Genomic DNA, 26,658 nt, shown 5'->3' on the forward strand with positions numbered 1-26,658 from the left:
GGGCAGACCTGGCCAAGCGGCTGGCAGAGTTTAACAGTGTGAAGGTGGCCTTGTACAAGAGCCAGGTCAAATTTGGGATGCTGTACCTGGCTAAACTTTGGGTCACATTCCAGGACAGGGAGCGCTTCTTCACAGCCCCTGCGGACAAGGACACATTTGTCCTGGAGAAAGAGTTGGGAAAACAGCAGCAGAGACAGCGGTGAAGAGGATCACCCAAAAGGACTTTAATCAGCCTTGGACTGCATTGCCGAGCTTTGAAGAAGGAAACTAAAGCGTAGGAAGGGAGGGGTGAGGGTAGCGGAGCACAGAAGACGGCGAAGAGGACGGCAGGAGGGGAAAACAGATAGCAGGTGAAGGGTAGACACAAGGCCGACCCCAGGAGAGCAGCCACCACACTAGCAGTAAAGCAAGCATCAGGAGGTACGAACGAGACGGGGCCACGTCGCATCTCCTGCAGGGGAGTGAGCACCTGGCAATGGGGGCGGGGGGCAGAGAATTAACAGGAGAGGTGTGAAAGAGGGGCAGGAGGGGGCGAAGGCAGAGGAGAAACATAGGGACAAGGGTAGTAAGGGCATTAGGCTGGCTACAACAGGCCACACATGGTGACGTGGAACACAAGGGCACTGCAAGCAGCCACTTTGGAGGGACCCAAAAAAAAGGGAACCCCGGGGTGCAGAGGCTTCGCCACATGGCGTACACATAGTTGCCGGCCATGTTGGGTGGCCCCTAGACAAAGGGAAACCCAGGAGTGCAGGGCCCAGCCTCATGGTGAGAACGGTGACCGTGGGATTTTGGATGGCTCCCTAACAACGGGAAATCCCGGATTGCAGGGCGCATCTACAAGGCAAGTATGGTTATTCCTGCAAGGGACGGTGGGGGGACGGGGGTGTCAAAAAAATAAAAAAACATCAGGATGGTCACCTGGAACGTCAGGGGACTCAATTGCCCAGTGAAAAGATCCAGAGTTTTCATCTACCTGAAAAATCTGAAAGCTGACATAGCCTTCCTCCAAGAGACACATCTGAGGGAGAGGGACCGACTGCGGGTAAGGACGGGATGGGTGGGACAGACCCACCACTCCTGCTACAGGACGAGAGCCAGGGGAGTAGCCATACTGTTAAATAAAAGTACGATGTTTACTATGAAGAGGACGGTACGCCACGGTCAGCGGTGTCTTGGAACAGGCACCAGGGACGACACGGAGTTTATAAAGAAGACCATGACAGAAATCCCCAACGTCAACACATTCCGTCTTCATTGGGGGAGGGAGGGGGAAAGAGAAAGAGAGAGAGAGAGAGAGAGAGGAATCATAGAATTTACAGTACAGAAGGAGGCCATTCGGACCATCGAGTCTGCACCGGCCCCTGGAAAGAGCACCCTACCCAGGCCCACATCTCCATCCTATCCCCATAATCCAGTAACCCCACCCAACACTAAGGGCAATTTTGGACACTAAGGGCAATTTAGCTTGGCCAATCCACCTAACCTGCACATATTTGGACTGTGGGAGGAAACCAGAGCACCCTGAGGAAACCCACGCACACACGGGGAGGATGTGCAGACTCCGCACAGACAGTGACCCAAGCCGGGAATCGAACATGGGACCCTGGAGCTGTGAAGCAAATGTGCTAACCACTATGCTACCGTGCTGAGAGAGACTTTAAGTACATACAGGACCCACAGACAGACAAGTCGAACCACAAATCAAGGAGTACCTCTAATATGGCGAAAGAACTTGGCATATTCACGGATTCATGGGAGCAGATGGGGGCAGTCGATCCATAGCGGTTTACCCACTCAAGGGAGAAGGGGTTCTCCTTCTTCTCCCAGGTACACCGGATTGACTTCTTTGTAGTGGGGAATCTGTGTTTCCAGGGATAGTTGTAGTGGGAAAGTAAGTGCAGAATACTCCGCGATCATGATCTCCGACTACGCTCCACATTTCATGGATGTGAGGTTGGAGGGCTGTGCCCAATGCTCCCCATGGTAAGGCATGCTGCGAAAAAATATTACAGGCCACAGCCGAGTATATTACTAATAACCAGAAGGGGAGGTCTCATCCTCCATGCTCTCTGAGAGGTGCTGAAGGCTGTCGATCAGGGGAGAAATTATTGCTTACAAAGCACAAAGAGATGGAGAAGAGAGGGTGGCTAGGCGACAGCTAGTCAGCTCCATACTGGAGGTAGAGTGGCAATACTTCAAGGCTCCGACCATAGAGCTCCTGGCGGAGAGGGAAGCTACAAATGGACCTTGACCTGCTCTCCACAAGGAATGCAGTGCACCAACTCCGCCAGGCACAGGGACCCTGTATGAGCACGGAGACAAAGCCAGCCATGCTGAGAAAGCAGGCAGCCACAAGGGAAATAGCCCAGGTCAGAGACAAACTAGTAGTGGAGCTGGAAATGTCAACGAGGCATTCAAAGACTTCTACTGGGGCCTGTACACCTTCAAACCCCCTGCAGGGAACTTGGGGATGAAACAGTTCCTTGTTCAAATGGACATACCAGTTGTAGGAGAGGATAGGAAACGGGGGCTGGAAGCACCACTAGAACTGGGCGAAGTCAGGGAGAGCATCAACTCCATGCATGCAGGGACTAGACGGATTCCCAGCGGACGTCCAAAAAGAATTAGTGTCAGCACTAGCCCTGCACTTGTGGAAGATGTTCACAGGCTCGCTGGTGAGAGGCACCCTGCCGCCCACAGTAGCACAAGCCTCAATCTCACTGATACCCAAAAATGACACAGACCCAACAGAATGATCCATTGGCCAAAACCCTAGCCAAGCGACTGGAGAACTGCGTACCAGAGGTGGTGGCAGCAGTCGGGCTTTGTCAAAGGTAGACAGCCAACATCGAACATAAAGCGCCTGCTGAACGTGATAATGACCTCACCGAGGGAGAGAATACCGGAGGTGATTATCTACCTGGACGCAGAGAAGGCCTTCGACAGAGTCAAATGGAAGTACCTCACAGAGGTACTGGAGCGGTTTGATTTCTTGGTGGCTATCATACGTCACTGGACTCTGGTTTTGCTCTTCCCACAAACTGAACTACTGTCCTTGTATCAACTCTACTAAAGACCATCATAATTTTAAAGACCTCAATTAGGTCACCCAGGGAGCCAGTTAGCTCAAAGAAGAACAAAGAGAACAAAGAAAAGTACAGCACAGGAACAGGCCCTTCGGCCCTCCAAGCCCGTGCCGACCATGCTGCCCGACTAAACTACAATCTTCTACACTTCCTGGGTCCGTATCCCTCTATTCCCATCCTATTCATGTATTTGTCAAAATGCGCCTTAAATGTCCCTGCTTCCACCACCTCCTCCGGCAGCGAGTTCCAGGCACCCACTACCCTGTGTGTAAAAAACTTGCCTCGTACATCTACTCTAAACCTTGCCCCTCTCACCTTAAACCTATGCCCCCCTAGTAATTGACCCCTCTACCCCGGGGGAAAGCCTCTGACTATCCACTCTGTCTATGCCCCTCATAATTTTGTAGACCTCTATCAGGTCGCCCCTCAACCTCTGTCGTTCCAGTGAGAACAAACAGAGTTTATTCAACCGCTCCTCATAGCGAATGCCCTCCATACCAGGCAACATCCTGGTAAATCTCTTCTGCACCCTCTCTAAAGCCTCCACATCCTTCTGGTAGTGTGGCGACCAGAATTGAACACTATACTCCAAGTGTGGCCTAACTAAGGTTCTATACAGCTGCAACATGACTTGCCAATTCTTATACTCAATGCCCCGGCCAATGAAGGCAAGCATGCCTTATGCCTTCTTGACTACCTTCTCCACCTGTGTTGCCCCTTTCAGTGACCTGTGGACCTGTACACCTAGATCTCTCTGACTTTCAATACTCTTGAGGGTTCTACCATTCACTGTATATTCCTTATCTGCATTAGACCTTCCAAAATGCATTACCTCACATTTGTCCGGATGAAACTCCATCTGCCACCTCTCCACCCAAGTCTCCAAACAATCTAAATCCTGCTGTATCCTCGGTCAGTCCTCATCACTATCCGCAATTCCACCAACCTTTGTGTCGTCTGCAAACTTACTAATCAGACCAGTTAAATTTTCCTCCAAATCATTTATATATACTACAAACAGCAAAGGGCCCAGCACTGATCCCTGCGGAACACCACTAGTCACAGCCCTCCAATTAAAAAAGCATCCTTCCATTGCTACTCTCTGCCTTCTATGACCTAGCCAGTTCTGTATCACCTTGTCAGCTCACCCCTGATCCCGTGTGACTTCACCTTTTGTACTAGTCTACCATGAGGGACCTTGTCAAAGGCCTTACTGAAGTCTATATCGACAACATCCACTGCCCTACCTGCATCAATCATCTTTGTGACCTCTTCGAAAAACTCTATCAAGTTAGTGAGACACGACCTCCCCTTCACAAAACCATGCTGCCTCTCACTAATACGTCCATTTGCTTCCAAATGGGAGTAGATCCTGTCTCGAAGAATTCTCTCCAGTAATTTCCCTACCACTGATGTAAGGCTCACTGGCCTGTAGTTCCCTGGATTATCCTTGCTACCCCTCTTAAACAAAAGAACAACACTGGCTATTCTCCAGTCCTCCGGGACATCACCTGAAGACAGTGAGGATCCAAAGATTTCTGTCAAGGCCTCAGCAATTTCCTCTCTCGCCTCCTTCAGTATTCTGGGGTAGATCCCATCAGGCCCTGGGGACTTATCTACCTTAATATTTTTCAGTTGATTCGATGGCTAGCATGCGAGTCAGGATAACATTAACAGGGTGTAACAGGGTGAGGTTAAATCCCTGTTCTAGCTGAGATGGACTTGGGGCCTGCCTTCTTGGCCTGCTCTGTAGTTTAAAAAAAATTGGTGATCCTCCAATAATTGAGGACGCTGCCTGGAGAGGAACATTGTCACCCACAAGTCTTGTTCACCCTTTTCTGTTAAGTTAAGGTTGCATTTCGATTATCCTCTATCCTGGTAAACTTTTTGCACCCTCTCCAGTGCCTCCAAATCTTTATTAAATATGGCGACCAGAATGGCACACACGACTCCAAATGTCCTCCAAGGTTTGATAGAGGTTCTCTAACTTTTAATTATCGCCCTCTAGTAATGAGGAAGGTCGGATCACGGAAAACACCAATTATCTGGTCGTCGCGATCATCACACGTCGCCTAGATCGAGCTTGGAAGATCACACTATTGGTTTACAAATAATTTCCAACACGCACGGAGGAGCTGCACTGGTCAGTGAAAGATCTTGGGTGAAGGCGATATTTGAAAAAATGAATATTGCTGGCATGAAATCCCAGTTTGAAGAGATTCCAAGAAATGTTCCATGTAGCAAGTACTGGTGTGACATCTGCAAAGTAGCTTGTGTATCAGCTCTGAATCTTCAGGAACACATTCGGGGGTATCAGCACAGAAAGGTTGAACAAATCTTAAAAGAAACATTGGGTAATAAAGTGGGCACACCTACAGCTTCCGCAATGAATAGTGGTTGTGATACAAGAACCTTTGACATAGAACATACAGTGCAGAAGGAGGCCATTCGGCCCATCGAGTCTGCACCGACCCACTTAAGCCCTCACTTCCATCCTATCCCCGTAACCCAATAACCCCATCTAACCTTTTTTGGTCACTAAGGGCAATTTATCATGGCCAATACACCTAACCTGCACGTCTTTGGACTGTGAGAGGAAACCGGAGTACCCGGAGGAAACCCACGCAGACACAGGGAGAACGTGCAGACTCCGCGCAGGCAGTGACCCAGCAGGGAATCAAACCTGGGACCCTGGCGCTGTGAAGCCACAGTGCTATCCACTTGTGCTGCCCTAACGATTACCTTTTGTCTCGGAATGCTTAATTGGGCTCAATTATGTTATTGAATACCTGCGGGATGGGGGAAGAGACCCAATGCACATTATGTGACTTTACAAGTTACTTGCGCATATTTGTTTCGCACCTTGGTGGTATCAAGCACAGAATGAATTACATGTCAAGGGAATATCCTGAGATGATGAAATGGGATGCAAATAAACCAAAAGCAAGAGGACTTGTGCCTTATTATTAAAGAAATATTAGATTTGGTTGCAAAATTTAATACCAAGTTAAATAATTGCTGTGGATTGGAGGCAGTCTAAGTGAGGCAGCAGTACTTAACACATAGAAATATATAGGACAAAATTTAACCAAACCAGTCCAAATTAACATTTATCATCCATGCAAGCAAATAATTCAAATCATCTTTACCCAACATATCCTTTTAACCTCTTTTCTTTCCTCCACCTATCCAAATTAATTTTGAATATTTATCTAGTTTTTACCTCAAACACTAAACCTGGAAACATTTTCCAAATGAGATGTTCAAGCAGTAGTTTATCTGTCTGCTCAAGTTAGATTCAAAAAGTTCCCTGGCACTAGCTGAAGTAGAGTTCTCCCAATGACCTGGCTAGCATGGATCCCTCAACTGATACTAATAAGTCTTCAACCACCACTATCAAAAAACAGATTAACTAATCGTTCACCCATTTCCATTGGTCGTGGGATCTTCCTGTGCATAAAATGGTTGCCATGTTTGCCTATGATGCAACAATAGTCACTACAATTCAAAGTAATTCACTGCACGATGATAAAAAAACAAGAATTTTACCATCATCATCCTCAAGGCTCCACTTTTTGCCCTGTTTCATCTCTTCAAGTTCTCTTTTTATTTCACCAAGATTTTCAACGACCTTTTTGCGTTGTTCTTCCCTCCATTTTTCAACTCGTTCTTTTCGTTTTCTCATTTCTTCCTCCAATTTGCTTTGTTCAAAATTCTATTAGAATTCAAGATATTTTGAAATTTAAATGTAATTAAGTTCATCACGGCAGAGAAACCTATGCAGGTAAGCCATTAGCCTTTTCTTTGTAAATACAGTGTCATCTAATTAGTTAGCACTTTCCAAATGTGGATAATTGGAATCGTGATATAACTAATTGCATTTCTGAATATGTAAATAAAACGTGAGTAATTGGGATTACCCATTGGGCATAAGATTTTAATATTCACATGAGGTATAAAGGGGATGCAGGAACTGACAGACCTGGGGGTATATGTGCACAAATCATTGAAGGTGGCAGGGAAGGTTGTGAAAGTGATTAAAGCATACGAGATCCTGGGCTTTATAAATGGAGGTACAGAGAACAAACACAAGGAATTTATGATGTACCTTTATGAAACACAGTTTTGCTGCAACTGGAGTTGAGTCCAATGCCATGTACAACAGAAAATATTTCTAAAAATGGTTACAGGGATGAGGGACTAAGTTACATGGAGAGATTGTAGAAACTGGATTGTTCTCCTTTAAGAGAAGGTTGAAAGGAGAGTTGATGGGGGTGTCCAAAATCATGAGTGATCCAGAAAGTAGAGAGAAACTGTTGCTGTCGATGGAAAGTAAAAAAACAGATTTAAAGTGATTGGCCAAAGATGATCTAGATTGAACTGCCGGAGGGAATTGGAGACAGACTCAAAATTGGCTTTCAAAAGGCAATGGATAAGTGCATGACAAGAAAAAAAAAAATCACATGGCTCAGGGTAGTGGGACGAGTTGAGTTTTATAATATAATATTCTTTCTTGTCACAAGTAGGCTTACATTAACACTGCAATGAAGTTACTGTGAAAATCCCCTCGTCGCCACATTCCGGCGCCTGTTCAGGTACACCAAGGGAGAATTCAGAATGTCCAATTCATCTAACAAGCACGTCTTTCAGGCCTCGAGGGGTGAAGCCGGAGCACCCGGGAGGAAATCCACACAGACACAGGGAGAATGTGCCGACTCCGAAAAGACAGTGAGCCAAGCGGGAATTGAACTCGGGACCCTGGCGCTGGGAAGCAACAGTGCTAACCACAGTGCTACCACGCTGAGTCGGCACAGACATAATGGACCAAATGACCTTCTTCTGTGCGTTAATCATTCCATGATTCGTTGTGTGTCTGTGGTTAAAATAACAAGGTCAGGCTAGTGATTCATCATTGCTTGTATGTTTTATTTCTATGGTCACTTGCTAAAAAGGTGTGAGACAGTTGAAAAAGGGAAGACTGCGGCACCGTGGAAATGCAAACAACATTGTATGGACAGAGTTGTCATCATGGTCAGCTCAATCAATTGACATAAACGCTTCAGGTCAGAATACAGCAAGTCCAGCAATAAAGAGCAGCTCCAACAGTGCATGTCACAGCAAAAGGACAAGCAGCATTCTACCATTCTGAATAGAGGGTAGAGGTAGGATTGGCACATGATGGCACAGTGGTTAACACTGCTGCCTCCTAGCTCCAGGGACCCTGGTTCAATTCCAGCATCCAGTGACTGTCTGTGTGGAGTTTGCACTTCCTCCCAGTGTCTGTGTGGGTTTCCTCCGGGTGCTCGTTTCCTCGCACAGTCCAAAGCTGTGCAGTTTAGGTGGATTGGCCATGCCAAATTGCCCTTTAGTGTCCAAAAGGTTAGGTGGGGTTACAGGGATAGGGTGGAGGCGTGAGCTTAAGTAGGGTGCTCTTTCCAAGGGCTGGTGCAGACTCAGTGGGTTCTGCACTGTAAATTCTATCTCACGTGAATCAACATTTTTAGCAAATACTCTGATGAAGTTAAAGCGCTGCTTATAACTGCTGGATAAAAACCTTGATTCAGCTTTTAGATGTGCTGTGTCTGATCAATTCAAGCTAGAATCATGAACTTTGGTAAAAGGAGAAAAAATAGAAAGGTTTGTACAGAATAATCGTAGAATTGAAATTCTGTGAGTTCTCGGTGAACCGAATATCTAAATTTAACACACATGACCAAAAGAGTGTCTCTGCGGCAACATTTATAACTCACCAGCAATTTAGAGTTAATAATCCAATTGTGAGTTTAAGCCCTGCTCCAGAAACTTGAGCACATAATCCAGGATGACATTTTTAAGCAGAGTCCTTAACTATCAGAGGTGTCATCTAATGGACGAGAATCTGTATGCTCTCCCAGATCTACGCAAAAGATCCCAAAGCACCATGCAAAGAACAGTCGGAACTTTACCTGATTAATTCCTCAACTAACACCAAAAGCTGATTAACTGACCATTTATTTCATTGCTGGTGTTTGCTGTGTGAAAACTTGCTGCCGTGCTTCTTTACAATACAACAGCGAGTACACTCCAAAAGTACTTCATCAGCTATAAAACACTATGGAACACCCTATGGTTGTGAAAAATGCTATTTAAGTTCTTTCTATCTTTCACTTACACTAACATCTTTGTCATCATCTTTCTCCTCCTTTTTCTTCTCTTTGATGGCCTCGTTGGTCACTTCTACACGGTCTTTCGATTTTGATCTGAAAAATGCACATAATGTAAGTCCTTGATATGCGAGGGATCAGTCTGATGTGAGCAACCTTAAACTGAAACAATTTCAACATTAGTAATTTCCATCGGCACTGGCAGCTTAATGCCGCCTTCATTTAATGGCCAATCCAGTTTCTTGAAGGAATTTTGTACTCAATTTAATAAAATAATCAAACTAAAGACAGAAAACGTCAGAAATATTCAGAAGGTCGGGAACAGTTCAGGGAAGAACAGAGATAATGGGCATGATTTCTCCATCATGTTACGCCTGGCGCCGAATGCAATGTGCGAGTCCCAAAATGGGCTTCATGCAGTGTGCTGAATCGTGTGCGGGTCACCCAACACACGGCACGTTCTGGTTTACACCCTCGCTGGGCTGATCAAGATAATTATATCGTATGGCTAATTTGAGGGCGAAGTCTCCCGGGAGTCACTGGCCACACTGGCAAGGCGTCACCCAGGTGCCGATTAATATTGGTCTCCATAGAGGCCAGGCAGAATGGCCACTTCTGGGGTCTCAGAGGCCACTGGAGCTCCTCGGGTGGTCGGAGACACGGCAGGGCACTGGCAGTGCCCCAATGCCCACAAGGATGAATGGATGTGGGGCAGGGTCAGGGGCATTGCAGGGGTCACATTGTCAGTGGCATTGCAGGGGTCACATTGTCAGTGGGTGAGAGGTGTGGGGGACCCTCAAGCTCACTTTAAAGTTGGGGCATCCTTTCAAAATGGCACCCCGATATCCAGGGAACCAGTCTAGCTGGCAAGCTTAGTTCCCCACTGCAGATTAAAATTAGAAGTATGGTATTAACCGGTGAGAAATTCCCCAAGCCGCCAAAAAATTAATAAATGTGGTAAATACCACCCAAAAAGCCGCGGGAAACACCCCACCAAACCTGCCCAAAAGAACACTCAAGTCATTTTTTGGGTGAATTGCACCCGATGCTTCAGGTCATTGAAATTTTATGTCCTGATGAAAGGTTGACAAAGTTACCTTGGTCTGTCTCTCTCTGTCTTCCCAAGAAATTCTGCCTGTATAAGTATTTCCAGCATTTTCTGCCTTATTCGGTTTAGTATTTCCAGCATTTTCTGTTCAGACTTTCAGTATCCAGGATACTTTGCTTCCATATTAATAAATTATGATTTCACCCACCTGCATCAGTGCTCCCAAGTATAGCTCAATGTGAAATAAAGCCCCCTTATTCCAGAAGTATTTTAACTTTGTATAAAACATAGCTTACCACAGAGAATTGGAAAACATTAGTGCAAATTAATAAAAATTCTGAAAACAACAAATCCAGGATTTATTCACCAATGGGATTAAAAATAAGGGGCACGATTCTCCAACCCCCCCCCCCCCCAAACTACCAGATCGGAGAATCGCCAGGGGGGTGCCGCGAATCCCGCTCCGACGCCGGCTGTCGGATTCTCCGACGCCGGCTGTCGGATTCTCCGGCACCGGTTTTCGGGCGGGGATCACACCGTGCCGGTCGGGGGCCGTTGGCAGCGGCCCCCCCCGGCAATTCTCTGGACCCTGATGGACCAAGCGGCCGCCCATTTTCGGCCAGTCCCGCCGGCGTGAAATGGACATGGTCCATCACGGCGGGACCTGGCTTGTCGGCCGTCTACCGGAGTCCTCGGGGGGGGAGGCATGGTGGCCTGGCATCGGAGCCCACCGATCTGCGGGCAGACCCATGCCGTAGGGGCACTCTTTCCCTCCGTGCCGGCCTCTGTCGGGCCCCGCCATGGCTGGCGTGGGGAAGAAATCCCCTTCGCATGCGCAAGAACACACCAGCTGTTCTGTGCATGCGTCGGACCACGGCGGCCTTTCGCCACCGGTTGGCACGGCGCCAACCCCTCCGCCGCCGGCCGAGCCTCCGGAAGTGCGGAGGATTCCGCAACTTCCACGTGGCCTGACGCCGGAGTGGTTCACGCCGTTCTTGGCGCCAGCGTCGGGCTATCCCACCGATTGCAGGAGAATCCCACCCAAGGTCTCTAAAACCTCTTGTCCCAAGAACAGTTTTCTGTGCTTGTGCTATTGTACAGAACAGCCATGCAGTTCTGTGAAAACCACCTACATCAACTGGAGCATTAGAACCTGTGTGCAACAGCATTTCTCACAACTATCATGCTGTGCATGATTACCTATTTAATGCCAACTCGGAGTGTTTGGCAATAACTAAGCTAAAACTGACCAAACCCATTCTACATAACACTTGTAAATTCAATGGAAGAGCTTTTATAGCCAATGGAAGAGATTTTCTAGATCCAAACTAGAGTTCCAGCAGTGAAATGTCAATGTCTCAGGCAACCGATCTTCCAGGAAATTCTGTTGTAAGCCCCAATTCATTATGAGTAGGTTAGTTGGTGGTGGGGAATACTGGTGGTGGGGAATATTGAAACTAAGATTGACAATGCTTTCACCAAACAACTTCCAGAGGAGTTTATAGGAGCAAGAATCTAGTGAATTTCCACACCTGCCTCAAACCATTACTTTTTAGAAAATATTTTATTGAAGCATTTGTAATTTTCACAGTTTGACACATTAACATTTCTTAAACAACCGCGTGGGCCGACACATGTAAAAAGAAAACTAAAAAACATATCCCCTACTGCCCACGCCCTATTTCCGAACTACCCGTATACGGAGTTCCCTGTCCTTATCTAACACTGCCATGCCTCCTATTTTCTTCCCCCCCACCCCCCTTACTGCTGATGTTCAATTTTCTTTGAAGAAGTCGATGAGCGGTTGCCATCTTTGGGCGAACCCCTGAGTTGATCCTCTCAAGGCGAACTTGATTTTTTTCCAGGCTGAGAAACCCTGCCATATTGCTGACCCACACACTCGACTTTGGGGGCTCCGAATCCCTCCATCCCAGCAAATTCCGTCTCCGGGTCACCAGGGAGGAGAAGGTCAGGACATCGGCCTCCCTCCCCCCCCCCTTGGCCCCCGGATCATCCGATACCCCAAATATTGCCAGTTCTGGACTCGGGGTTATCCTCCCTTCCAGGACTTCTGACAAAACATCCGCAAATCCGCCAGAATCCCCTCCACTTCAGACATGCCCAGAACATATACACATGGTTAGCTGGACTACCCCCAATTCTATCCTCCACCTCCTCAAAAGAATCAACTCATCCAGGCTACCGTCATGGCGGCCCTGTGGACCACTTTGAACTGGATCAGGCTAAGTCTGGCACAGGACGAAGATGAATTAACTCTTTTCAAGGCTTTTTCCCACTTTTCCATTTCCAGCTCTCTTCCTAGCTCCTCTTCCCACTTCGCCTCCCTGATTGGGGCCCCCTCCCACTCCATCAATTCCTTGTATATCTCCAAATTCCTCCCCTCTCCAACCCCCGTTTTTGACATCACCTTATCCCTCAGGGGGAGGCGAGGGAAGCTTGGAACCTGCCTCCGGACAAAGTGCCGGACCTGAAGATATCGGAACCCATTCCCACCCGGTAGCTCAAACTCCTCCTCTAGTGCCTCCAAGGTCGTAAAGCCTTCCTGGATAAATAAATCCCCAAATCTCTCGATCCCTGCCTGCTGCCACCTCCTGAAGCCCCCATCCAGCCTCCCCGGGATAAACCGGTGATTGTTACAAATCGGAGACCACACTGATGCCCCCTCCAACCCATGTGCTGCCTCCATTGCCCTCACACCCTTAGGGCTGCCACCACCACAGGGCTTGTAGAGTACCGAGCCGGCGAAAACGGCAGGGGCGCCGTTAGTAAAGTCTCCAAACTCGTGCCCTTACAGGTTGCCGTTTCCACTCGCTCCCAGGCCGACCCATCCCCCATTACCCACTTCCTGACCATCGATATGTTGGCCGCCCTATAATAATTAATAAAGCTCAGGAGGTCCAGGACCCCCTCCATGCAACCCTGCTCCAGGAGTGCCCTCTTTATTCTCGGGGTTTTCCCTGCCCACTCAAACCTGTAATCACCAAAATAATTTTTCAAAAAAAAGCCTTTGGGACAAAAATCAGAAGGCATTGAAAAAAGAAAAGCAGTCTTGGGAGGACTGTCACCTTCACCGTCTGGACCCTTCCCGCTAGCGTCAGCGGGAGAAAATCCCTTTTCATTTGGTCGACTGCTTTGCCCAGATTTAACTTGTGGAGCTACCCCCACTCTTTAGCCACTTGAATCCCTAAATATCAGTCTCCTTTCCTGTCCCCGCGCCTGGATCACAAACATCTCACTCTTTCCCATATTCAGCTTGTAGCCTGAAAATCACCCAAATTCTCCCAGTACCTCCATGATTTCGGTCATTCCCCCCACCGGGTCTGTAACATAAAGCAGCAAGTCTCTCCGCCCCGCCCCCCCTCCCCCATTCTCCGCACTCTATGCTCTAAGGGCCATTGCTAAAGGCTCTATGGCCAGGGCAAACAGTAATGAGGAGAGTGGGCATCCCTGCCTTGTCCCTCTCCCGAGATTAAAATATTCTGACCGGATTCAGTTGGTTCTCACATTTGCCGCTGGGGCCTGATATAACAGCCGGACCCAGTCCACAAATCCCTGCCCGAACCCAAACCTGCCTAAAATATCCCATAGGTATGTCCACTCCACCCGGTTGAAAGCCTTCTCCGCGTCCATGGCTACCACCACCTCAGTCTCATGCCCCTCGGCTGGCATCATTATAACACTGAGAAGCAGTCTAATATTAGACGTCAGGTGCCTGTCCTTCACAAACCCCGTCTGATCCTCACCTATTACCTCCGGGACACAATCCTCTATTCTGGTGGCCAAGATTGTTGCCAGTAATTTGGCATCTACATTTAAAAGGGAAATTGGTCTGTACGATCCACAGTTCTCCGGGTCCTTGTCTCGCTTCAGGATGAGAGAGATTGATAGCGTTGTGATAGCGTTGGGGGAAGCATTCCCAACTCCTTGGATTCATTGAAAACCTCGACTAACAGCAGTCCCACTAGCCCTGAAAACGTTTTATAAAATTCCACTGGGAATCCGTCAGGTCCCGGGGCCTTACCCGATTGCATTGCCCCCAATCCGTCTATCACTTCACCGAGCCCAATTGGGCCCCCCCAAGACTTCCACCAGCTCCTCATCTATCTTCGGGAACTCTAGCCGCTCCAGGAATTGGTTCACTCCCTCCTCTCCCGCAGGGGGTTTCCGACTCATACAAACGGCTATAGAATTCACGGAACACGTCATTTACCGCCCCTGGGTCCTTCACTACTTTCCCCCTCACATCCTTAATTTTCCCGATCTCTCTCGCCACCTCCTGCTTCCTCAGCTGATGTGCCAACATCCTGCTAGCTTTCTTGCCATATTCGTACACTGCCCTTTTACCCTCCTCAGCTGTCCCTCCGCCTTGCCTGTGGAAAGGAGCCCAAAATCCATTTGAAGTCTCTGACGCTCCTTCAGGAGCTCCTCATTTGGAGACTCCGCATATCTCTTATCCACACGCAAGATTTCTCCTACTAGCTTGTTGAGCTCCACCCATTCAGCCCTCTCCCTATGGGCCCGAATCAAAATATATTCCCCTTTCAATGCCTCCTACACCACCCCTGCCACGGTCTCTCCCGTGTCATTGGCTTTTATATACCCCCGAATGGCCTCCCTCCCATATCTTATCGTCTGCTAACAGCCCTGCACCTAGCCTCCACTGTGGGCGCTGAGAGTTTCCCATGTTCACCTCTAGGTCTAGCCAATGTGGCGCATGGTCCGATACTACGATTGTTGAATACTCTGAGTCCACTACCTCCGCTACTGTTTTGTCCAATATTTTTTAAAAAATCGATCCTGGGGTACACCTTGTGCACGAGAGAGTAGAATGAATATTCCTTGCTCCTTGGCTTCTCAAATCTCCACGGATCAGCACCTCCCATGTGCTCCATGAACCCCCGCAGCTCTTTCGCCATTGCTGATACCTTCCCCGACCTAGAACTCGACCGGTCCATCCAAGTATCCAAGACCGTGTTAAATTCACCCCCCAAGATCAACCGATGCAAGTCGAGGTCCGGGATTTTTCCCAGCATCTTCCTAACAAACGCGGCGTTGTCCCAGTTTGGGGCATATATATTCACCAGCACCACTGCCATTCACTCCAGTTTCCCACTCACCATGATAAATCTGCCTCCCGGGTCTGTCTCCATTTTACCCACCACAAACGCCACCCTTTTGTTAATCAGGATGGCCACCCCCCCTTGTTTTAAAGTCCAATCCTGAATGAAACACCTGCCCGACCCATCCTTTATTCAGTCTAAATTGATCCCCCAGCTTCAAGTGTGCCTCCTTTAACATGGCCACGTCCGCCTTAAACTGTCTCAAGTGTGCAAACACACGGGCCCTCTTCACCGGCCCATTCAGGCCATGAACATTCTACTTCACCAGTCTGATCAGGGCGGCTCATGCCCCCCCTCCCCTGTCGATCGGCCATGACCTTTCCTAGGTCAGCCCATGGCCCATACCTCCACAGATCCGCCCCTCGGCGGCAACCGCCATCTCGTCTCCCTCTCCAGCCTCCTAGAAGGCCCCTAATCGTCAGCAGTAACCCCCCCCCTTTATTTTCCCTTTTTTACAAACACAAACAAAAAGGAAGAAACCGTACCTTAGTACATACACTGAAAGGTCAAAGTTAGATAACTCAGGAAAAAAAAAATCTTCTCTTCCCGGTCATCGGAACTCAAGTTACAGTGCACCCACAGAACTTTTTCGCTACCGACCAGTTTTCTCTTTTTATTAAGTCCTTATGGGTCCCCCAGGTGGTTGTCTTTCATAAAGCCCACCACTTCTTCCGGCGAGCCAAAATATAGTTCCCGTTCCTCGTAGATTACCCAAAGACGGGCTGGGTAGAGTAGTCCAAATTTTATTTCCTTCACATACAGCGCCGCTTTAACTTTATTAAAACTCGCCCTCCTCTTAGCAAGCTCTGCTCCCAAGTCTTGGTAGACACGGATCTCAGCTTCTTCTCATATGAACCGTTTCGTCTCCCTAGCCCATCTCATGATGCGTTCCTTGTCCAGGAATCGGTGTAGCCTCATCACCAACGCCCTCAGGGGCTCACAACCCTGGGGCTTGCGCATAAGTGTCCTGTGAGCCCGGACCACCTCCAACAGCCTGTGGAACGCCTCTGCCCCCATCATTTTCTCGAACATCTTCACAACATGCACACCAGCATCCGATCCTTCCTTTCCCTCTGAACGTTCTTCCTGCGGGAACGATTCTCCAGGTCTTCCACCTTTTCCAGCAGCCGCTTTTGCCGATCCTGTAAAATGCCAATTTGCAGTGCCTTTCCAGTGGACTGCTCCTCTTGTTCCGTCGCCTGCCCCTGTAGCTTTTGGATCGACTGTCACCTCCTTCACTGCCACCTCCATCCGGTCGACAGCCTCCTTAAATCGAGGCTACCACCTTGGTCAGGTCCTCAGCACACGGGCGAACTTCTCATCAAGGTATGTAACCAACTAATCCATCGACCATTGAGCCGACAGGACGGATCTCGCTTCTCTGCCATTACAGCAATCAAGCTCAGATCCTTACTTCCAACCAACTTCTGATTCCTTCTTTTGCGATTATTTTCCGAGCGTAATTCCATAGGATAGACGTCGCCTTCTCCTTCTCTCACTTTTATCCACTTATGTTAGAAAACGTTTCTGTGAAAATCCAGCTTAAAAGCCGTCAAAAAACCACCAAGAGCTGGAGCTGTTAAAAGTGCGACTGTTCACACCATAGTTGCCACCGGAAATTCCCTCAAACCATTACTACCAGAAATATTCAGCTTAATGATATTGTCCCATTTCTACCCCATTGTATTTTTCAAATTCTTTCATGGGATAAGAGTGTCGTTGCCAAGGCTAGTGTGCGGCTAGTTCTGGAGTACAAGTCTTCAGTACTAGTGCGGAATGTTGTCAATTGCAGCCTTTGCAGTATACAGTATCTGCTGTCTTTTTTTTTTTTAATATCATGTGGAGTGAATTGAATTGGCCGTAAACAAGCGATTGTGATGCTGGGAAATTCAGGAGGATGAGATATCAATCATCCACTTGGCCCCTCTGGCTGCAGAATTTCATCCTCGTCTTGTGCGCTCATGTGCTGGCCTCTCCCATCATTGAAGATGGGGGAGTTTGTGGAGCCTCCTCCCCTGGTTTGTCGTTTAGTTGTTGTCCACTACCATTCAAGACTGGATGTGGCAGGCTTGCAGAGCTTTGATTTGATTGGTTGGTGGATCAGTTAACTCTGTCTATCACATGCTGCTTCAGCAGTTTGGCATGCATATAGTTGTGTTGTAATTTCATCAGGTTGGCATCTCATTTTTAACAATGCTTGGTGCTGCTCCTTGCATGCTTTCCTGCACTCCTCATTGAATCTGGGTTTATCCCTTAGCTTGATGGTAATTAACGTGGCAGGCCAAGAAGTTACAGATTATGGTTGAATACAATTCTGCTGCTACTGATCGCCAGCAATGCCTCACAGATGCCCAGTTTTCGGTTGCGAGATGTGTTCATAAGCTATCCCATTTAGCATGGTGGCAGGGCCATGCAAAATGATGGACGGCATTCTGAGCGTGAAAATGCGACTTTGTCTGCACTAGGATTGTGTTACGCCTACAAATACTGTCATGGACAGATGCATCTGTAACAAGTAGATTGGTGATCATGTAGTTTCTTCCCTCTTGTTGCTCATCTTTGGTTCCTTCAACACCTGCCACAGGCCCAGTCTAGCAGTATGCCCTTTAGAACTAGGCGAGCTTAGTCAGTTGTGGTGCTACCAAATCACACTTGGTGATGGGCATTGAAGTGCCCCATCCAGACTACATTTTCATTGAATCACTCGAGTGCAGAAGGAGGCCATTCGGCCCATCGAGTCTGCACCGACTCTCTGAAAGAGGAACTACCTAAGCCCACTTCCCAGCCCTATCCCTGTAACCCTACCTTACCTTTTGGCACTAAGGGGCAATTTAGCATGGCCAATCCACCTAACCTGCACATCATTGGACAGTGGATGGAAACCGGAGCAGCTGGAGGAAACCCACGCAGATACGGGGAGAACGTTCAAACTCCACAGACAACTAAAGGCCGGAATTGAACCCGGGACCTGGCGCTGCGAGGCAGCAGTGCTAATGACTGTGCCACCATGTCCTTTTTTTGTGCTTTCCTTCGAAATAGTGTTCAAGATGGAGGGACATCAGATAAGTGGGTGGTGTTCGGTAATCAGCAGGGGGTTTCCTTGTCCATGTTTGACTTAATGCCATGGGACTGAAGTCAACATTGAAGACTCCTGAAGCAATTCCCTCCCTATGAATACCTCTGCTATCATCTCTGGTGGCTCAGTCTTGTTGATCGGGCAGGACTGGTGTCTGGGACACTGTCTGTAAGATATGATATTATGAGTATGACTATATCAGGCTGCTGCTTGACTAGTATGTGAAATAGTTCTCCCAATTTTTGCACAAGTCCCCAGATGTTACAAAGGAGCGCTTTGTAGGGTCGTTTGTCAGGATGTGATGTTGCCATTTGGCTTTATTTTTTTCCAACTTTTCTCGAGCAGTTTAGTATAACTTAGTAGCTTGCCAAGCCTTTTCAAAGGACAGTTCAAAGTCAACCACATTGCTGCAAGTGTGGCGTCACATGTAGGCCAGACTGGCTGTGGATGTTGAATTTCCTTTCATAAAGCACATTAGTGGACCAGATGTTTTTTTTTTAAATGACCATCTGATAGTTTCCTGGTCATCATCATCGCGTCTCGCTTTTAATTTGAGCTTTATTAAATAATTGAAAGCTGTCAAGGTGGGATTTGAACCCATGTCCCCAGGACATTACTAGAATCACAGTAAGAAACCTGTGACACAGTAAGAAACATAATATGCATCAGGCAAATGATTCCCCAGAACTAACAGAATGAGTGACAGACTCACGTTGTGAATGATAATGAAATGTTTCCATACACCGTCACCCATTGTAACTTTTACAGGCCAGGACCAATATGATTTCACTGGCACACGTTAAAACTAGCAGGTAGAGCAACAAAATATGTTCAAAGTTAAGTAGTTATTAAAAATATACAATTAACACTTTTATAAATTACCAAATAGCTGGGATATTGAATCATCAATACAGCTCTTTGATTTAAGCTAACCATTATTTAGCTCAGTCCAACTGAAGGAATATAAGCCCACATGTACATGGGTTTTGTATCTAAATCCACTGCAATTTCAACTAAAGAGTAGACTTTAGTTTTCAATTGCTTAATTTGATATTCTAAATGGTTATATAATACCCATTATCTTGTGAGCGAATACCTTCTTTCCTTGCTCTTACTGCGGCTTCGAGAGCGTGGTTGGGAGTGTGATCTACGGCTTCTACCTCTGCTTACTGATCGGCGTTTTTCTCGACTGCGGGATCTCCTCCTCTCTCGACTCCTGGATCGTCTACAAGATGGAAGTGTTTTATTTTAATGACTGGAAAAACAAGAGTCAATCATCTTAGCACAGTTCTTCACTTAATTAGTTAGTCAGGTGCAATTACAACCTGGTGGGAATCTGAATATTTCAAACGATTTAAACTGGTTTTGGACAGTCAAACCTAATGCGTAGAGATATATATATCTTTCTTAAACTACAAATGACTTTCAATTTAGCGGTGCATTAACTACTATCACATGCAAATCTGCTTACAGGCAATGTTTTCTATCTTTCTCAACCCACTGCGTACAACAGGACCCAGCTGTAGAAACATATTAACCATACATTTTCAATACTGAACTGCATTGAAGTTATTTCAAGAGCAGCAAAAACCTGAATTTAAGTTAGAAACAAAATATATCCAAAACGGTATAAAGATGAAAGTACTTGTATTTACATATAGTCATTTGCAATTTTAGGATATTAATACAATTCACAGCCAACAAAGCACTTTTGATGTGTATTCACCATTGTAAAGTAGGCAAATGCAGCAGTCAATTTGCACTTGGCATGGTCCCACAAACAGCAATGAGATAAATTACCAGATCATCAGTTTTTTGGTGATATTGGCTGAGTGATAAATGCGGGCTGGGACACTGGGATAGATCTCACTGTTCTTTGAAAAATGCCATGGGATTATTTATGTGTATCTGATGGAGCAGCCAGGGCCTCAGTTTAACTACTCCTCAAAAGAAGGCACCTCCAGTAATGCAGTATTGTGATAGACCGTGCTGATGTTTCAAGCTAAGTTATGTGTTTAAGTCTCTAGAATGGTGACTGAACCCACAACTTAAGTTGAGAGGCAAGAGCACTACCATGGAACCAAGGCCAACACCTCAGCCCAGATCATGCAGTAGTAATTCTGGTGAAACTCAGTGTTTACTATCATTACTCTTTTGAAACGGACAGAACCCTCTGGAGTCTTGCATGTATCCAGTTAAGTGCAGAAATACTGAAGTCGCTGTCCGTGATTCTATGCCTGTCCCTAGTGTGCACTTTTGGAAGACCCCAGACTGCAAACATGAAGAAATCATTGAAGTGATTAGAACTTGCTCTTTTATGCTTTCAGTCTTGACATAGAAGCCCTTGAAAAAGGTATACCTTGTGGAAATAGGTGGAACTGGGTTTTTAATTGTATGCCAAGTTCAGAATTACTGCTGAACAGCCTCACCGGCCTCAGAAAATTCCATTTTTTATGTTTGTGGAATGTCATTACAGTAAAGAAAAATCAAATTTACTTCCTGGTTTGCTGTCTGTGAGAATATTTCAATGTGATTGGCTGTTTATCCTGCTTGATGACATCACTGTTGCTGGATGCCTGGAGATCCCCTTGACTTGGCACCAGATTAAAACTGACGCTGGGAAAGGGGAACTCCACGCCACAGAGATCAGAAGATCTTTGTAGGCAGCTTTTTTCAACATCAGCGGTCAGCTAACCACAAAATCTAGGCCCTAATGTTAGGTCAAAGTTTAAATTGCTATCTACTCACTTTGGTATGACCACTGGCATTCTGCATCTCTGTGGTATTCTGTGTAAGATAAAATTAAATAAACAATTGGGAAAAAAGTGTAAAATAACACAGTCAAAACCAAGTTATATTCAGCTTTACATCTTGCATTGGAATTTCTAAAATGGACAGAAAACAGTGCTGCCGCTTTCTGTTTTACCGATTTGGGGCAATAACCACATATTTATATTGCACATCTGTTTTAAGGTGTTTGGTGATATTTTCTAGGTTCCTAAAATTATGGAATCCTCTTAATTATACAGCCATACTGCAATGCAAAACATTTGAACAAAAAAAAGAAACAGGGACAATCACCAGGCGCTACTCTGGTAACTGCCGACTTCAGGGCAACATTGGTATTGGTTGGGTTGCCGAACAACCTCTTAGTCAGGGATGGAGCATCAGATATGTTGACCCCCAAAAAATTACTGCAGGAAAGAAAGAATCATCTATTAAATACCACCAATCGCAAGCCTAAGTTCATCAGATGTTATTTTAATCACTGTATAAACGATAACCTGCAGTGTTCTATCACAGAAAAAACAGATTGGGCACATTCTACACTACTAGACTGATTTAAGGAGCACAATTAATCCTTGACAGAGCATGTGCACGTTAATACATCATAAAATGTGACATTCATATAAACTATGTTTATTTCAATATTGTTACCAATGTTTATTGAATATTATGAATGTCCCAGAACATCCTGTTCTAAAAAAAGAACAGAGCACTGATCAAAGCACTCTACAATGACACAAATTAAATAGCAATCTATGTCACAGTCTAGTAAAACATACACTGAGATATTCATCATATTCTCAATGAAGGCTGCTGTTCCCAGAAGATTGTTTTTTCTAGTAATGTAAGCCACTGTTCTGGTTCAAATAAAACCCCAAAATTCTAGTATTAACAGCAATAGTAGAGCTGTGGTATAGATTACAATAGATGATTGGGTAGAAATAACTGCTCACTTCAGTAACCCTAAGCAACAACAAATTGTATAGCTTATAGGATTAGTAACTATATTGTACATACATATTTATAATTTCACCATCATCGGTCAATCTGAGTATTTAAGTATCAATTTGTTAAAAGCAAAAGATGCTGAAAAGCCAGTCAATAATAACTTATATAGCTATCATCTCACCTACTTCATCATATCAAATTAGACCAAGGGATAGGCACACAATAACTGGATCTTTTAATTTGGATATCTTAAAATAATACTGACACACAATGCCCTGTATGTGCATATTGCTGGAAATATTAAATCTGCCACTGTTCAAAAGGTCACTTACTACTTTACAACTTAAATTAACATTTGTGACTTAGTAAAAACAAAAGGCACAGATAATCACATAGTTAAATTCTTTAAATTGGAAAACCCAAAAGGAAACTCAAGAAAGCAATGGAAAATGATTGGTCACAATTTAAGAAGAATAAATGTTGAAGTAAATGATGAGAATATATCACAACTAGAGTAAGTTGCTTATTGAAGGTAGTGTCCACTAACAGGCTATTTCCCCGTTCCATCGAATATTTTGCCACGGTCAACACCAAGTTAATTTCAGATTTCCTGCTGGTATGTGTTCTAAAATATCTAGACTGGAGTTATTAGCTAACTTGCTTATTTAGTCAGTCAATTCTAAAATATATATGATATATAAAAATTAGTTTTTCAGCTATTACAATGTGGTGGTGATCCTTCCCATCACAATAAACAAAAACGACTTACTCATTTTACAAAGCTCTAACATCCTCACCTGAGTCGTTTTCTTTCCCGTGATCTTGACCGTCTCCTATCCCGACTACGAGAGCGATCCCTTCGCCGATCACGTTCTCGACTGCGTGAACGACCTCTGACATCCCCAAGTTTGGACCGCTTCTCAGCAGGTGAACGACTTCTGGAGCGACTCCCAGAACGCCCACGCGATGCAGATCGCTTCCGATAATGCCTTGAGAAATGATAAAACTTGGATTAAACTTAGCTTTCACAAAATAAATACGGATAAGAAGGAAACTTTGGTCATCCTTGGGTTATCTATGCAGAAAGGTTGCCACCTCCTGAAATAAATCTCAAGTGAAGCTCTCTCCATTCCCCCCTTCGTGTCAGCAAAAGACTAGCTGTTGGAAAATCCTAATAGTTCACTCATACGCTTTAGATAAGCAAGTCCGCCATTCTGTGCAATACTGGCCTTTAAAGTCGTCTGGGTCAGTCAGCTATTTATAAACATTTTATTGAGGTATTTTTGGTATAGAAACAACAACAAAATAAACAAGATACATGAAACCATAAACATAGTGCAAAAATCGTTTACCTTTTGTACAGGTCCCACCCTTATTACCCCCCTACACTAACCAAAATGACTCCCCCCCGCCTGCTGACGATTAAATTTCCGCAAGGAAGTCGACGAATGAATGCCACTTCCGGGTGAACCCTGACAGTGAACCTCTCAAGGCGAATTTAATTTTCTCCATACAGTGAAAGCTAGCCATGTCCGATAGCCAGGTCTCCGACTTCGGGGGCTTTGGGTCCCTCCATGCCAATAGTATCCGTCTCCGGGCTACCAGGGAAGCAAAGGCCAGAACACCTGCCTCTTTCCCCTCCTGAATTCCCGGATCTTCCGATATCCCGAAAATCACCACCTCTGGGCGCTTGCCCCCCTTGTTTTTAAAACCTTGGACATGACGTCCGCAAACCCTTGCCAAAATCCGCGACGCTTTGGACATGAGCAAAACATGTGGACATAGTTCGCTGGTCCTCCCGCGCATTTTGTGCACCTGTCCTCAACCCCAAAGAATCTGCTCATCCGGGCCACTGTCATGTGAGCTCGGTGCACAACCTTAAATTGTATCAGGCTGAGCCTGGCACATGTTGTGGGCGCGTTGACTCTACTCAACACGTCTGCCCATAAACCATCCTCTATCTCACCTCCCAGCTCCTCCTCCCACTTGTGCTTCAGCTCCTCGGTCTGCGTATCCTCCGACCTCATAAGCTCCTTATAGATGGCCGAGGCACTCCCCTCCCCTACCCACGCTCTGGAAATTACCCTGTTCTGAATCCCCCTCAGCGGTAGGAGCGGGAAGGTTGCCATCGGTTTACAAAGGAAGTCCCGCACATGCAAGTATCTGAATTTGTTTCCCCTCGCCAGCCCAAACCCCCAGCCCTCATACTCGGAAAGCTCCCCTCTATGAACACATCCCCCCATCCTCTCAATCCCCGCTCTCCGCCATACCCTGAACCCCCCCATCCATACTCCCCGGGGCAAACCGGTGGTTATCACAAATTGGGGCCCAGACCGATGCTCCCACATGCCACCTCCATTGGCCCTAAACTCTCAGGGTCGCCACCACCACGGGGCTGGTGGAGTACCGCGCCGGTGGGAGCGGCAGAGGTGCAGTTACCAATGCCCCCAGACTAGTGCCGTTACAAGAAGCCGCCTCCATACGCACCCACGCCGACCCCTCACCCACCACCCACTTCCTGATCATGGCTATGTTAGCCGCCCAGTAATAATTGCTAAAATTTGGCAGCGCCAGTCCGCCCTCTCCCCGGCTCCGCTCAAATAGTCCGAAGTTGTCCTGTTCGTCCACACACTTGCCACCGGAGCCTGATATAACCTGACCCAGTCAATAAAGCCCTGCCCAAATCCAAACCGTCCTAGTACCTCCCACAGATAGTCCCATTCTACCCGATCAAAAGCCTTTTCTGCATCCATTGCGATCACTACCTCCACCTCCCTACCTTCCGGGGGCATCATGATCACATTTAACAGCCTTCTTACATTGGCCACCAACTGCCTACCCTTAACAAACCCGTCTGGTCCTCCCCAATAACATCCGGAACACAGTCCTCAATCCTGGAGGACAAGATTTTGGCCAGCAACTTGGCATCCATATTCAGCAGGGAGATCGGCCCACACAGCTCCGGGTTCTTGACCCGCTTAAGAATCAGCGAAATCATTGCCTGTGACATCGTCAGGGGCAGCACCCCTCTTTCCCGTGCCTCACTGAACATCCTCAACAACACTGGCCCCAGTATCCCCGAGAACTTTTCATAGAACTCCACTGGGTACCCGTCCGGCCCCGGGCCTTACCCGCCTCCACTATCTCTTCCAGCCCAATTGGGGCCCCTCTACCCACTCTCCATCCACCGTTGGGAAATTCAGCCCCACCAAGAAGCGCCTCATCCCCCTCTGGCCCCGTAGGGGGTTCCGACCTGTACAGCCTGCTGTAAAAATCTCTAAACGCCTTATTAGTCAGCCACTTATATCAAATCGTTTCAACTACAATGGTCCATAAAGGTCCACCACCAAATTTCACAGTGGACCAAACATGGGCAATAAATAGAATCACAGAATCCTACTGCTCAATTATTCAACCTGGAAAGCACTATCCAATTAGATCCACGTCCGTTCAATTCCCACAACTGTGAAAATTTTCCTGCTTCAAGCATTTTTTCAATTCCTTCGGAATATATTTACCAGGCTTCCAAATAGCACATTTCAGATCATAAGAATTCTCTGCATAAGAATACCCATACCCCACTCCCCTATCCCGATTTGAAGATAATTGTCAAAAAAACAAAATTCTCTGATTACCGAACATCCTGCAGCTTCTACCGATGCTATTAAATCCTTCGAGCTTTGAATACCGTATTAAATTATCCCTCATCTTGCTCTATTCTAAAAGGAGAAAAATCCAAATTATCTAGTCACTCTAAGTGCCTCACCCATAGCCCCATAAAACTTTTGCTTATATTCTTTTTTTTTGTGCTCAATACCTGTAATTATAAACTCCAGGATCCTGTATACATTTTTTTTTTAAGCCTCAAATTTCCCTGCCACCTTAAAAGATTTGGATATATGAACCCTCAGATATCCCCATTGTTGTGTTTTAAAGTTGTACCATTTAATTGACATTGTTTCTACTCATTCTTCCTTCCAAAACACTTCTCTGCATTAAAATTAATTGGCAATGGTTCTATCCATTGAATCAGTGTTAAAGCTTAACTGCACTCCCAAATGCTGTCATCAGCAAGCTTTGAAATTTTGCCTCTTTTAACCAAGTTCGTATTGTTTATATCAAAAGGAATTTCAGCCCTAATAATGTTGCTTGGGCACTTCCTTCAGTCTGAAAAATAATCATTCACCACTAATCATTCCTACCTGTCGCATAGATAATTTTTTGTCACCACACTCATGCCCCTTTAATTCCATAAGCTTAGGCTTTGCTACCAAGTTGATTTTGTGGCACCTTATGAAAGCCTCTTAGAAGTCCATATACACATCAACTGTGCACAATCTTTATCAACCCTCTGCATTATTTCAATCAAACTTGTCAAATGTAACATGCTTTTAACAAATCCAAAGAAGAATTCCTCCACCCCCTT

At 46.2% G+C, this 26,658-nt stretch overlaps 1 protein-coding gene across 1 annotated transcript in view; it reads right to left on the reverse strand.

The window, feature by feature from the left end:
* The window catches only part of ddx46 (DEAD (Asp-Glu-Ala-Asp) box polypeptide 46), a 130,054-nt gene that overhangs the window by 97,202 nt on the left and 6,194 nt on the right, over positions 1 to 26,658 (reverse strand). The window contains exons 2-6 of the mRNA XM_072512407.1: positions 23,030 to 23,221; positions 21,246 to 21,284; positions 19,594 to 19,722; positions 9,241 to 9,328; positions 6,639 to 6,804 (exon numbers count right to left, since the gene is read on the reverse strand). Of these exons, the coding sequence (XP_072368508.1) occupies positions 6,639 to 6,804; positions 9,241 to 9,328; positions 19,594 to 19,722; positions 21,246 to 21,284; positions 23,030 to 23,221 (614 nt within the window). The remainder of the gene's footprint in view (positions 1 to 6,638; positions 6,805 to 9,240; positions 9,329 to 19,593; positions 19,723 to 21,245; positions 21,285 to 23,029; positions 23,222 to 26,658) is intronic.

Source organism: Scyliorhinus torazame, chromosome 7, assembly GCF_047496885.1.
Source record: "Scyliorhinus torazame isolate Kashiwa2021f chromosome 7, sScyTor2.1, whole genome shotgun sequence".
NCBI lineage: Eukaryota > Metazoa > Chordata > Chondrichthyes > Carcharhiniformes > Scyliorhinidae > Scyliorhinus > Scyliorhinus torazame.